Here is a 13,923-nt window from a genome sequence, read left to right as displayed (position 1 = left end):
CTTTTTCAGGTAATTTCCTTGTTTGACATTCTTTTTCTCTCCATTTTTTTAATCCTTTTTTTTAAACAAAATATTATTTAGTTTAGTTAAACTTTTTGTCTTTTCTTTCTCTCTTTTTTAAATAATTCTTGCAATTTTTTTGGTTATTTCTTCCTGTAAGTTGCTCATTGCCCTCTTCCCATTTTTTACAGATATCAACCCAGTATGCTCAGGTTTCAAAGGATTAAGAGGCTAAAAGTTTCTGCTAAAAAACATCAGTAGCGTTGATATAATGACTAAGTGGGTAAAGGCAAATAATAGAACTCCTTAAAGAGACTGGTAAATTCAGAAACTTGCATCACGTTACTGTAATGCAGCCTTTAAAAACAAGAAAAGACAACACACACTTTTATTACAATATCCAAAGTCTAAGACAATATCTAAAGTCATATCAGAATACCAATATAATATTGATGTATTGCCAAGCCCTAAGAAAACAATGCAGTCTAACTGAATTTATTGCTGACGCTAGCTTGTGTTGCATTAAATAAGCTCACACGAGGATATTGTTCAGAGCTGATCAGATCAGATCAATGGATGAGAGAAGCAGCTGCTGCTAGCAAATACAAACTTTTGGATGTTCTGCTGCTCCGTCTGTGCTCAGAGTGCGCTCTGTGCTCCAAGAGCTGCAATGAATAATCAAACGATATATTTATTTTAACTATATATAATTCTTTTTGGGTCAGTGTGCGTCATGTGATAAAACCAGGAGTTAAGGTACCAGTCGTGGCCACAACGTCAAAATCACTTCACTGAGCTTACTGGTTTCCCATGATGCACATAGAGAATGTGTCTTTTGAAATCCTGGCCAATGAGTGTGTGTGTGTGTGTGTGTGTGTGTGTGTGTGTGTGTGTGTGTATGTGAAGTAAGATTGAACCTTGAACGTGGATTATCTACGTAAAGGTTATTACCTCAATCTAATACAACACACAATAATCACAATCACCATCTGTGTGTGTGTGTGTGTGTGCGTATGTGAGAGAGAGAGAGAAGGTGTGTCGCTCAGACAGCGAGGATTTAGAAAATAATTAGTATGTGTGTGTGCGTGCCTCACACCCGCCCTCCATTATTAACATAACAGCCTGTGAACGGTTGCATGAACATGTTAAACATGTTTTACTTGAACTATTCAGATTTTCCTCTGTAATCTTTAAACTTTATAATTTACATAAATTAGAAACCTCAGATTTTGACAACAGGATGCAAAACAAAACGAAACAATTCCAGACATCCAGACAAACAGCTGGTTAGAGTTCCTGGCTAATTATTTTTTAATCTTCAGTCAATATATCAGGATATAAAGTGATATATTTGTCATCTTATCTTCACCATATAAATATTTACTAATTCATTGATTATTAACAAGTTAATGGTGCCTAAAAAAACAGATTACACAAGAGAGTTACAAACGTGGCGTCACCATCATGAAAATCTCCAGCAGCAGATGTTTTTTTACAGAGCTTTGGAACAACAATTGGCCAGTGGTTGCTATGGGCAACATCTGCCTCCCATCCCATGATATTGTCACTGTGTGTGTTTTAACAGCTGCCTCGCAGGTAAAACAGAAAGACATTAAGTTTCCTGACAATTTCATAAAAGCAGAACAAACCTGGCTAAGCGTCTTACGTAACACGCTCACACACTCACACACACACACACTAACACACACACACTCAGGTGCAGGCGTGTTGAGGCAGGTGTGTTCAGGTGTGTTACGCTGTGAAGCAGAATGTAAATAACATTTCTGCTAAATGACGCCTTTATTGCTCAGTTGTTTCCTAGCAGTGGAATGTACCTGAGTACATTTAGTGGAATACTGAAAGGTCCAGTGTGTAGGGATATTTACTTTTTTAGATGATCATCGTAGTGAACAGCCCAACTGCAATGAGCAGCATCGGAGCAACTGAATAAAGCAGTTCTACCTGAATTTAAAAAAACAAACAAACAAACAAACATTTTTTTCAGTGTAAATCACTTGGTCTGTTTGTTTTTTCTGCCCGACTTCGACATGCCAAACATTGGAGAAACACAGATTTGTAACGCAAAACTATTTTATTATGTGTTTTTAAATTGTTTTTAATCACCTAGTCTGCTTGTTTTGGAGAGGAAGAGCCTCTGAATTCTAATCACGAAAAGTTTCAGACAGTTGCAATACTCACCGTGAGACGACACCACATCCCCCTAAATTTTACACACGCCACCTTTTAGTATTGTTTAATTAAAAAATAGTCAAATTTTGAATGGATGACTTAACAGAGTATTTCTACTTTGTGGTGTTGCTACTTTGCTAAATGCGGAGGCTTTTGGGGGTCCATGAACGCTGCGGAGGAAGAGCTCTCCATGAGTTCTTTTTTTCCTCAGCAGCAGTTTGTGACTTAGATAATTGATCTTCATAACAAAAATGTTCATGTGAGATAAAATCTCCATGACCACTGATGCAGTAATCCTGCAAAAAGAGAAACAATTTGGGTGAGATTTATTTTTACTTTAGTGTCACCATACTGAGAAAGGCAAGGCAGCATTATCTCTATAGTACATTCTCTACAATAGGGCAATTTAAAATGCTTTATTGAGCAATAAATTATAAGATATTAGAAAGGATACATACATATATATATATATAAGTCATAAAAATCACCATTTAAATGAGCAAAAGTGCAGACGAGAGCTGCAAAGATAAAAAGATTATTTAAAATGATTTAAAATCAAGTTTAAAATAAGTGTGTAGTCTACCAGATGGAGTAGGCAGTGTGAAAAAAAGCATGAATCAAATTTTACTGACTTTTCTGCTCTCCTGTGAAATCTTTAACGCACTTGTGATGTTGTGGGTTTGAACCCTGAAACCGCTTCATAAAGCAGAAACACTGCAGACGAGTCGGCTGCAGACGCACAAACAGAAAAGAAAGTCAGAGAGAGAGGCAGTGTGACAGGACTGATCTGCGTGGGAGGCTGATTTCTCTTTACAAAAAGACGTGAAAATGCTGCCCACTCGTTCACCTCTTTCTCTGGATGCGTTCACCTCCCTCCTCCTCATCTTCCTCAGCCCCTCTGAGCTGCAGGTTTCCCTCGCTCCGCTTCCTGTTTTGTGAAGATGTGTTTTTATTTGTGTATCGTATGGACATGCATGGACTATGTGTGCGAGTGCAGATAGATAAGAGGCTCTTTAGCACCTGTTCACATAGCAACCAGCTCTCAACAAGACATTTGGAGAAGAGGAGTGGGAAGAAGAGAGAGGGAGAGGGAGAGAGGAGGTGGGAGGAGAAAAAAAACACAGACTTAAATTAGAGGCTTCAAACTAAAATACAAGAAAACTTCCATGTCTCGGCAGGAAATATAATGTCAGTTTTTCTCTCAGGATAGTTTCACTTATTATAATGAGCTGCTGATTTTAGGACTACATTGATACACCACAAGTCTGAACCACATTCTGCATGAAATCTGGATAGACTGATGGTAATAGTCAACAGTCAGAAGTGTGAGAAATATTAAGATCCTGGACTGAAGTAAAAGTACTACTGACACATTGTGAAAATACTTCACTATGGCTGAAAGCCCTGCATTTAAAACCTCACTTATAAAAAGTATTGTAAGAAAAATGTACTTAAAGCCGCAAAAGTAAAGGTGATCATTGTACTGAAAAATTGTCCTTTTTTTCTATTATTATTTTCTTTTTCTTTCCTGCCTTTGTTCACTGTACTCTACTGTTCTTACTTTGTTTTTTTTTACTGTCCTGTTCTGTATTTTTATACCACCCTGTACTGTGTTTCTTAACTGTCCTGTACTGGTTTTTTTTTTTTACCCTCTTCGACTGTGTTTCTTTACCATCCTATCCTAGTCCTCTACTGTGTTTCTTTACCGTCCTGTATTGTGTTTCTTTACCATCCTATACTGCATTTTTTTACTGTCCTGTACTCTGCCTCATTACCATCCTGTGCTGTGTTTTTTTCTGTCTTCTACTGTGTTCGTTTATCGTCCTGTACTGCCTTTCTTTACTGTCCTCCACTGTCCTGTACTTGTTTTTTTTTCTTTTTACTGTCCTGTACTTTGTTTCTTAACTATCCGGTACTGTGTGTCTTTACTGTCCTGTATTGCGTTTATTTATTGTCCTCTGCTGCAATTCTTTACTGTCCTCAACTGTTTGTCTTTTTTAACTGTCCTCTGCTGCATTTCTTTGCCATTTCTTCACGTTTTTTTTTAATCGAGCGTATGTGTATGTGTCCCTTTATTTATCACTCTGTGCCCCCTCTCTAAATTCAGATGTTTTACTGCTTCGTGAACTAGTCAGGTTTTTTTGTCAAGTTTTTTTTCACTCAGCAGCAGTTTGAGGAGTTTGAGTCACAAAGCAGATAATTGATGTGTCGATCAGGTTAGAGCTGATCAGGTTGATGGATGAGAGGAGCAGACTTTAAGACTCAGGTCAATGTATTAAGTTTCACTTTCACTGTGCGTGATGCTTTGCTGCTCCGTGTGTGCCCAGAATAGCTCTGTGCTCTGGTAGTGTGGCGCAATGACTAACTGAACAGCTTATAATATTGCTTCTAAAGAACGGTCCAGCTCCAAAACATCAGTGCTGCAACATCAGTATGTGGCAGCTGATGTTTTAATTGTGGTGGGCTATCACAAAGTAAATCAATATGTGGAAACCTGGAAATAGTGTGGACAGGCTGAATAGGTTTAGAAAGATTAGAAAATGCGGGACAGTTCAGATCCATTAAATTAACCTACTTGGATGTGAGGGACTTCAACGATGGGGGCAAAGCCATCAGGATGGAGCTTATATTTAAGGTCCATTATGGAGCCGATACATGATTTGCCAGAGGGCTGTCAGTGGCTTCAGCGAAGAGACGACTGGATGTGTGACGCTCTTCAGAATTACATATAGGAAATTTTGGCACATGCAGTCCAGAGAGAAAATGTGTCAAAGCTGAGGGAGCACACATTCTTTGGATTAACGGTTAATAGAATCCACCTATGTAAGTACACCTGAGCAGTTTTCCTGTCACGCTTGCTGTTGTGTAAGGGCGTTCAAATACATAGTCATGCAAGCCGATTTATACTGTACATAAATATGTTTCCATGTTCATGCACGACGGCCTGTTATATGGCGTCAGATTTCTGTCTGAAGTTGTGAGATAGATAAACAAGAAGACATGTTCATAAGCAGTTCTTATCATTTCACACGCACAAGATATTAACTGCCATTAACACAAGCTTGCTTTTTCAGCACTAAAAGGAGAATCTTGCTGCAAATCATAACTTAATTATTTTTATATAACCATTTTCTTGATAAGATTTGTCTGGGAGGTTGTTGGCGTTCTTTACATCCCATTTGGATTCAGCTGTTTTCTCTCCTCTCTCTCCCACGTTCACACTCTTTCACTCCTTCCTCTCGCCACATTCACACCATCTTTTCTCTCTTCTGCGTCTTTCTGCAGATCATTCTTCAAATGGCTTTCACTGCAAATTCATTAATATGTGCATGTTTTCCACCCTCTGTAGCTGTGAATATACATCCGACACATGCACACCCAATTTTTTTTTAATGCCAAATCTGATTCAGACTTTAGTGAATTATTTAGATAGAAGATTCTGAATCATCCTTTTGCAAAGACATTCATTGCTACAGTTTTTACATGGCCTCACATGGATACATAGGTGCATAAATACATCAGACACCACAGCTAATCTACATGAAACACATCAGATAAATCCACAGTTATACACACATACTTAAAGCACTAGGAATGCATGATGTGTTTTTTTCCCAGCCAATAACTGATAATTACCCGCCTCTCATGGCCAAAACTAATTTGATAAGTGATGATTTCACATTCTGGTAATAAAAAAGAAGTGTATAACTTGTAGATTATGCACACCTGAGGGTTTGAAGCTTAGATGTGGTGAGAAAATATGGATGATTTAATATTCCATAGCCCTGACCGAACCAAATCAAAAACAAAAAACAGCTCTGACTTTTAAAATGTTTATTTGCCTGCACTGCGTTTACAGACCCCAAAAATCATCCAAATTTAGAGATGGGGCACAGAATTATTAAAAAAGGGACAAGCATACAAAATTACAAAAATAATACATAGTAATATAAGTTTTCCATTATTATTATAATTGGGATAATTGATTGGCCTGACAAACAAATCATGTTCCTTAATTCAGACAATAAATTCATTTCTTTAATAACACAAATCATGCCAGGTATGTCAACCAATGTATGTCTTAAATAAAATAACGTAATCTCTGTCAAATAATTAGATGGAAATTTATATTTATATTTATTACACATTAACATATTTAAACTCTGCTGTCCTAAATAATATAATTCAAAGTCACAACTAAAGAATGAAAAAGAAAAAAAGAGTCATTTAGTTTGTGGCTTAACAGTTAGATATTGTGCATCCTTATGCACAATATCACCTAAACACATACCAGCTACTGGTATGGTTTGTTGAGAGATGCTATGACAGAGGGGTCAGAACTCCTACCATAGTGTGCAGGAATTAAACTGAACTGGATTTTACTTTTCTACTTCAGGTGACATGTGCATAATTCAATACAGAAGAGGCTTGAGGGTTGTGCAGTTTCAGCTGTAACAGTTTACCTGTGCACAAAGTACTCTCTACAAGTGATGGACAGAAAAATCTAACTGGACTGTGAATGTCACTGAAAAAAGAGGCAACAGAACCACTGGAATGTAACTGGGATGCATCCAGTGTAGTGCTGATCATATGACTAGTCAACCACATCATCAGTGTCAGAGGTGTAATATCACTTTGACTCTGTTATCAATACCACACATGCACACACACACGCACGCACACACACACACACACACACACACATGCACGCACTCACATGTTCATTTTCTTTTCAGTGTTTCTTCTCTCACATTTCCCTCTTCATCCTCTCACTGTCGGCAACGTGGTGTCTCTATGGTAACCGCCTGCAGAGAGGCGGACCCGGGGAGGACACACCCACTGCAGCATGCAACACGCACGCACACACACACACACACACACACACACACACACACACAGCAGTATAGTTTAGTAAATGTGACCACAGGTTTTGAGTCGTGCTGTTTCAGCATCTTAAATTACAGCCATTTGCTGCAGCAGCTGAGGGTTTAACACAGTGTTTTAGTTAACAAAAAAACAGGTTTTATGTTTGGCATCAGCAGTGTTTCTCTGAATGTCTCCACAGTTTCTGCAAAAATAGAAACGTCTATCTGTCTCTCATCTTTTTGCGTCATAAAGCTTTAGTTCTGATTTTGCATATCAAGAACAGCAAGGCTAAATATGTCTTCGTGGCCTACATTTAGTGTGTGTGTGTGTGTTTAGGGTTTATTTCAGAAGCGAATCTGTAACAAAAACAGGAAGTGAGTTTCTGTAATGTAAACATTTGTGTGTGTGTGTGTGTGTGTGCATGCGTGTAAATTTCTTGCAGCCATTTAATTAAATGTATATAATTAAATCTGATTGTTCATTTCCATACATTTGTGTTTGCTTCTCTACAGTTCTTTATGCATTCACTTTACATCTTCAGTCTCGTGAGACTTTCTGAAAACCACATTTCAGCCAGATATTTTTAGGTTTTGGCTGGTTGGGCTGTTAGCTGTTGGCCTGTCATGATAACTGCTTTTGTTAAACTATATGTTGTCCCAGAAATACTTGCGATAAACGATATTATAGTCATTTTGAGTGACATTTTATGTCACTGTTGTAATAATATAACAGCATACTAATACAAGTACACCTTTTCAAAGAGCGATCAATTGTAATTATTAAGAATATATACAGACTTTGAAATAAGAATATGAAAATATCCTAAATGAGTGAAACACTAACAAATGAATTAAACTCTGACACAAAGCAGATGAGAGAACAGGAGCAGAGCAACCAGAAATCACAGAAAAAGATATCCCCCGATAATCCAATCAAATGGTAAAACTAGGCAGTGCTGATTGAGTAAATCAAGATTATGTTTTTGTGTTGCCTATTTTTTGCCTAAAACGTTCACAGAAACACATTTTAGTGCCTTTTTTAGCACTAATAGCGAAGCGTGAGCAGGAAGTGGGTGTGATACTTTTTCCTGCACAGTCAAAACAGAGGCTGAAAAACTAGAATCAAACAGTAAAACTAGGCAGCGGTTATCAATATGAACCCAGATTCTTTCACAGAGCTGTGTATTTGTCTCCCCTTAGATGTTTTTAGACACATGCTTTAGTTGACTTTTTAGCTACAATACAAGATCGCCATGGTTTCACATGTATGAGTTTGAATTATGTTACCCACCCGTGAGAGCATTTATATTGGTCTGGTGCATTGCAGTGCATTCTGGTAGTTGTAGGTTTATTACGTCTTGAGTAAAAGCATCCTTTTTATCTGTTTTCTCTGGTCATGTAACACCAATTTCAAAAGTATACGTGTGTTTCTACTGTGGAGACAGCCTAGTTTTATTAAAAGGTTATTTTCCAGCAGTCAAATACTTATTTAGCCCTTAGGGTGTTTTGATTCTTCTTTTTTTTTTTGATAATTTTGGCTATGTTTATGCATACGGAATACATTTTGGCAGGATCGTGTATTTTTGTTTCATCTTTGAATTTCTAGTTCAGCTCCCACAATAAGTCTAAAATACACTGTGGAAACAAAGTTGTTGCATTCATTCTGTTAAGTGCAAAAAATGCGCTATTGAAACCAATTCAAACTGCAATTTTTGATCCCAGAGCCATCAAAGCATGAAAATATGCAATGTATTATTTCGGGGCATCATTCTTGTCATTTTTTTACTATTTTCCACCTGATGTCATTTTTACTATATTTGGCATATGGAGAAAATACATGCTATTGCCACACACTGTCACAATCAGTTTTGCTGCAAATCATTGGCATATCCCAGACTGTGATAATTTAAAACATTCTACTTTGCATGTAGTATATTGTGGCTCAGTGGATAGAGCGGCGCCCCATGCACAGAGGCTGTGCTCTCACTGCAGTGGCCACGGGCCCCTTTCACGCTCACACTGTCCTGTCAATTAAAGGCAATAAAAGCCCCAAAAATAACCTTTAAAAACATAGTGATCGCTTGACAATAATCTGGCATTTAAAATTCCGAAAATTATTGAATATTTGATATTTATGATTAGGACTGATGTTAAAAAAATGTACCAAATGAAAATAGAAAATAATATTAATGTATAATATTTTTATGCTTGATTTTGAAAAGTGACTTGTGTGTAATATGAAAGGGGGCCCTAAGGGTTCAGCTGTTGTGAAGTTCTTAAACAGAAAAGGTTAAATCTTTTTCTTTAAAACCTAAAACCTCTCAACACGGACTTAACCCTTACCCCTAAACCTTCCTAGTTGCCCATTGTCTGGTCCTAACCTGCCAGTTTCCAGATTTTGAGTTAATCCACGGTAATTAAAAAAAAAGTTGATATCATTACACTTTGGTTATATTTCAAACAAAAAGATTCTCTGTGCTCTTCTAAAATGTTATGATTTGACCCTTGCTCAATCCTAACCTATCTGTTCCCTGATCCTGCTTTGCCAGATATCCAATTCTGCTCTGCCTGTTGCCCAATTCTTATCAGCCAGTTGCCGATCCTTCCCCCCAGTCAAAAGAAACACCCTGTACTGAAATGTTTTATTGATAAGATTAGATTTTTTAAAGCTATTTATTTAACAAAATGTCGACCAATCTTTGGATTCAGCTTATCTGATATGATGATTTACTGCTTTTTTCTCGGTTATGTAACTTTTAGGCAATTTTTGTGGGTTGTGGACTGTAGGTCAGACCAAATACGATACGTGATGATGTCACCTTTGACTTGCATTCTTCACTTTAGCATTTTCTGGCTGTAGAGAAAACCATACATCAAGAATCAGCATATTATCTGATAATAAAAACAGTCAATACTTGCTCTACTTTTCATTCTGTTATCATTATTATCCTATCACTTTTCTTGTTCCGTATGCCTTTCACAAGTATTTAAACCTTCGAAACTTGAGCAAATATATTTGATTTCTTTCGAAAACATGAAAAGGCAATGAGCCAATTGGCAAGAAATGTCCCGCAAATTTCAAGAAATTAGTAGATTTAGAGAATTACTTTCTTTTAAAAAGCTGGGGGGAAAAGAGATCCAGACTAATTATTCTAATTATATATTCAAAATTATTGTAATTTTTAGACAGTTTTTTGGGTAACGTTTGGGCACTATTTTTGAATCTTTTATTTATTTAATTTTTTAAAGATTTGTTTTTCTTTACTGTATCTTTTCTCTGTGGCTATTTTTTAGGTAATTTTCTTATGTTTTTGACTAATTTCTTGGAAATTTCTGGGTTGTTTCATCATAAGCTGCTTATTATCTTTTTCCCATGTTTTTGAAAGAAATCAAGTCAATTTGCCCAGGTTGCAAAGAGTCAGTGCCAGTTGCTTCTACTTTGCCGCTCTTTCTTCAAGGTTAAGCTTCTGTCACACTCAGCACTTCCTGCACAAGTATGCCAGGTCACGTTCAGGTACAGTCTGTAAAACTAACCTCTCTGTCTGCGACTCTCTGTGCAGAAACCCTGCTGGATGACTTCATGTTGACCCATCCCATCTTCCTGACGGCCGACAGGTTCCAGCAAGTCCTGCTGCAGCAGTATCCTTCACTCACATTCACATGCATAATTACCTTGATAGAATGTGCTCACAGCGCTGTGTTGTGTGTCTGCATGACTGCCTAATGGAGTCCGACAGACACAGACGTCCAAACACATGTGAGTGTTTGACTGTAGAACTGTGCGGCTCAGAGTCACAGTGGAACTCTGGTTTTTGGCAGCATTATTCGATTTCATGTCACTTTATCCGTGACTTTTCTCCAGTTTGGTCAGCCACAGTTTGATCTGTTTGCTTTGTTTCAGTCTTGTAGCTGACGCATTGTGTTTTCTTCCCTGCTCACCGCCTGCAGGCTTGCACTGTCTGAGCAGCTTTGGCTTCATGTTTCACTTCCTTCAGTTTGCCAGTCCAACACTCAGGAAATCTTCAATCTGTCCGTCAGGTAGAAAATCTAACAAACACATTTCAATGAAATGTCCTAATGACGTTCCTGCTCTCAGAGGATGAACCTTTTAGATTTGAATGACACCATAATGGTTGCGTCTAGATAATAACCCGGATTCCTGAAAACTCCTGCAAGATTTTGTGTCGCATGTTTCAAGTTTGAACCCAAACCAATGTCTTTCCCTACCAAGTGCTTTTTTTGCCTAACCACAAGCAGACCTTCACCACAGCATTGTCACACCATAATACAGCAAGACAAGAATATTTTGATGTGACTTGCAAGAGTATTGCAAATCTAGGGTTACCATTTAGCCATGACCCTGAATCACCTTTCGTGTAGCACCACCCACAGGACAAATGTAAAATTTTTAGCCCCACTACTAGTAAGAATAAATAAATTTGGATCCTAATTCTCTTTACTACTTGAAAGAGTAGGAAAGCACAAAAAGCTCAGTTCGTCTCCCCGGTTAAAACCCAAATAAAATAAGAAATAAATCTTAAGATAAAGTAGTTGATAGTAATTGTAATAATTATAAATATAGTGGTCTGGACATTTATTTATTTATTTATTTTGTAATATCTGAAAATAATTTCTCTCTTGCTCATTCGTCTTTTTTTTTGTCCTGATTTCTTGCAATTTTTGGGATGCCTCTGACCAAGTTGCTCTGTGCTTTTTTAGCCATATTTAAAAAAAACACCACTTTGTTCCTGTTTTAGAGGTTTAAATTCATGTGAAAGGTGTCTGAACGGAGCACAAGAAAACTGATGTCGTTCAAAGGGTTAACATGGGCGTTTAAAGGAAATGAATGGCGCTTCATGGAAAATCGTTGCACTTTGCAGCGCTTACACATCCAGGGTGAAGCCAGCGTAAGATGCCCTGACTAAAGTTTGGTCTGTGCACAGGTGTAACAATGACAGAGGATTTAAAAATGCAATAAAGCTAACAGCTACACATTCAGTGGAAGCACCTGAAGAAATAAAAACAGTAACAGTGCAGACAGATGATAACAGCTGACTCCATAAAGCTGGGTAGAAAGTTTCGGTTGGTGCTGCGTCATTAAAAATGCAAATGAATCTGTTTTCTTTTCTCTCTGCAGAGACTGAGTGATAGTCCTCCACTTAAATACTCACCCACACAGAAAGAGAGAGGGATAAAGAGCCAGAGGGAGGAGGAGGGATGAGAGGAAGTAGAGCAGAGAGGATGTGGGTGGAAGAAGAGTGGGAGGGATGGACGGAGAGAAATACTCGTCTTCATCTTCATCTGCTGGTTTTTTTCCTTTTCAGAGAAAAAGCAAAACCGAGAAATCATCTTTTGTCGTCTTCACCTTTGTGTCTGTAAGAAATAGATTCATATGAGCATGAAGATGAAACGTTCAGGGACTCATTCATTCTGTTGTAATTAATGGTGTTTTGCACGTAACATCTTCTTTTTAACATTTTATTATGCCCTTACCTTACCCAGAGTAGTAAAATAATCATTATTTATTTGCCATTCACTCTTGTATTTTGCTATTTTTCCCTTTAGGTAGCAAAAACAATCAAGTTTAATTGATGTCAATTGACGGAGCACAATCGCCTTTAGGGATTTCATTGCAGCCCGTTTCTCTCAATACTGGATCAGTTTCAAAATTTATTGTTTCCATTAGTCACTTACAAAACAACATGAGAACATGGTTAATCAGGTCCAGCTCAAAAAAATACCAAAGTTTCCCCTTAAAAACTGTGAGATGTAGCTGTAAATAAACAGCTTTACCCTAAGTTATCTTTGTTTCACACAAATTCACTCAGCTCCAGTTCCATCTGTCAGGTCTGCAGTCCTATTTGCCTCTCTGTTCAAGATTTTAACTTTCGTAATTTTTGGGTCTTTTCAGCACAAATGTCGCTTCATAGAACCAAGCTGATAGTGTGCGTATAGTCGTTTGTTTTTGTATAAGAATGTGCAATAGTTGGCATCCATGTTTGTTTTTGGTTAGTCGTCTTGTTTATGCTTGTTCCTGACCGCCAAACACTGAAACATCTACTAATTGTTTCCTCTCTAAACAATACACCCTGAGCTTGCATTCCCTAAAGTATTATGGGGATTGTAGTTTAGTTTATTTTAGTTTATTTATTTGCACATTTAGATATACAGGGAAAAAAAACACAAAAAGGACATAAAACAGTTTTCATGTGCAGGTGAGGTAGAAATCCACAATGGGATTTTCTTGGGACTTCACCTAAAGAAAAGAATAAAATATACAATGATTTAAAAATACAACATTGCGGCTCGCCACAATGTTTGCCACCACATTTAAAATGTATGTTTTTGGAGCTGGGCCGTTCATTAGGAGTGCTGTCTGAATCTATATCACATTCAGGTTTTCTTTGCACCACACTCTCGGAGCATAGAGTGTACCCTGGGCATAGACGGAGCAGCAGAATGTAAGACACAGTGAAAGTGAAGCTTCACCTTTCATTGCTCTAAGTCTTAAAGTTTGCTTTCACTCACTCTAGCAGCTGCTCCTCTTATTGATCGGTCTGATCTGATCAGCTGTGATCAGATCAACAGATCAACTATCCACCCTGCTTCTCGAACTCCTCAAACTGCTGCTGAAGGACGAAAAACTCACAGACCCGCGGAAAAGTGCAAATTTAGAGAGGGGACAAAAAATAATTAAAAGGGACACATACACAAGATCAGTGTCAATCAATATAAATACATATCTTCCACCCAATTCTGACAACTCAAAAATTTCTTTTAAGTTTCTTTTTGTATTGAGAACATATAAATGAATATAAACAATCTGTTTAAAAAGTTCAAAATCTCAGCACATGACTATTCCAAATAG

General features: G+C 37.5%; 1 protein-coding gene across 1 annotated transcript in view; it reads left to right on the top strand.

The window, feature by feature from the left end:
• rapgefl1 (Rap guanine nucleotide exchange factor (GEF)-like 1) overlaps positions 1-13,923 on the top strand; it is a 41,870-nt gene that overhangs the window by 11,426 nt on the left and 16,521 nt on the right. The window contains exon 3 of the mRNA XM_042504516.1: positions 10,616-10,694. Coding sequence (XP_042360450.1) covers positions 10,616-10,694 — 79 coding nt within the window. The remainder of the gene's footprint in view (positions 1-10,615; positions 10,695-13,923) is intronic.

The sequence above is a fragment of the Plectropomus leopardus genome, chromosome 17 (genome assembly GCF_008729295.1).
Source record: "Plectropomus leopardus isolate mb chromosome 17, YSFRI_Pleo_2.0, whole genome shotgun sequence".
NCBI classification, from domain to species: domain Eukaryota; kingdom Metazoa; phylum Chordata; class Actinopteri; order Perciformes; family Serranidae; genus Plectropomus; species Plectropomus leopardus.
This window is presented reverse-complemented; position numbering and strand designations above follow the sequence as displayed.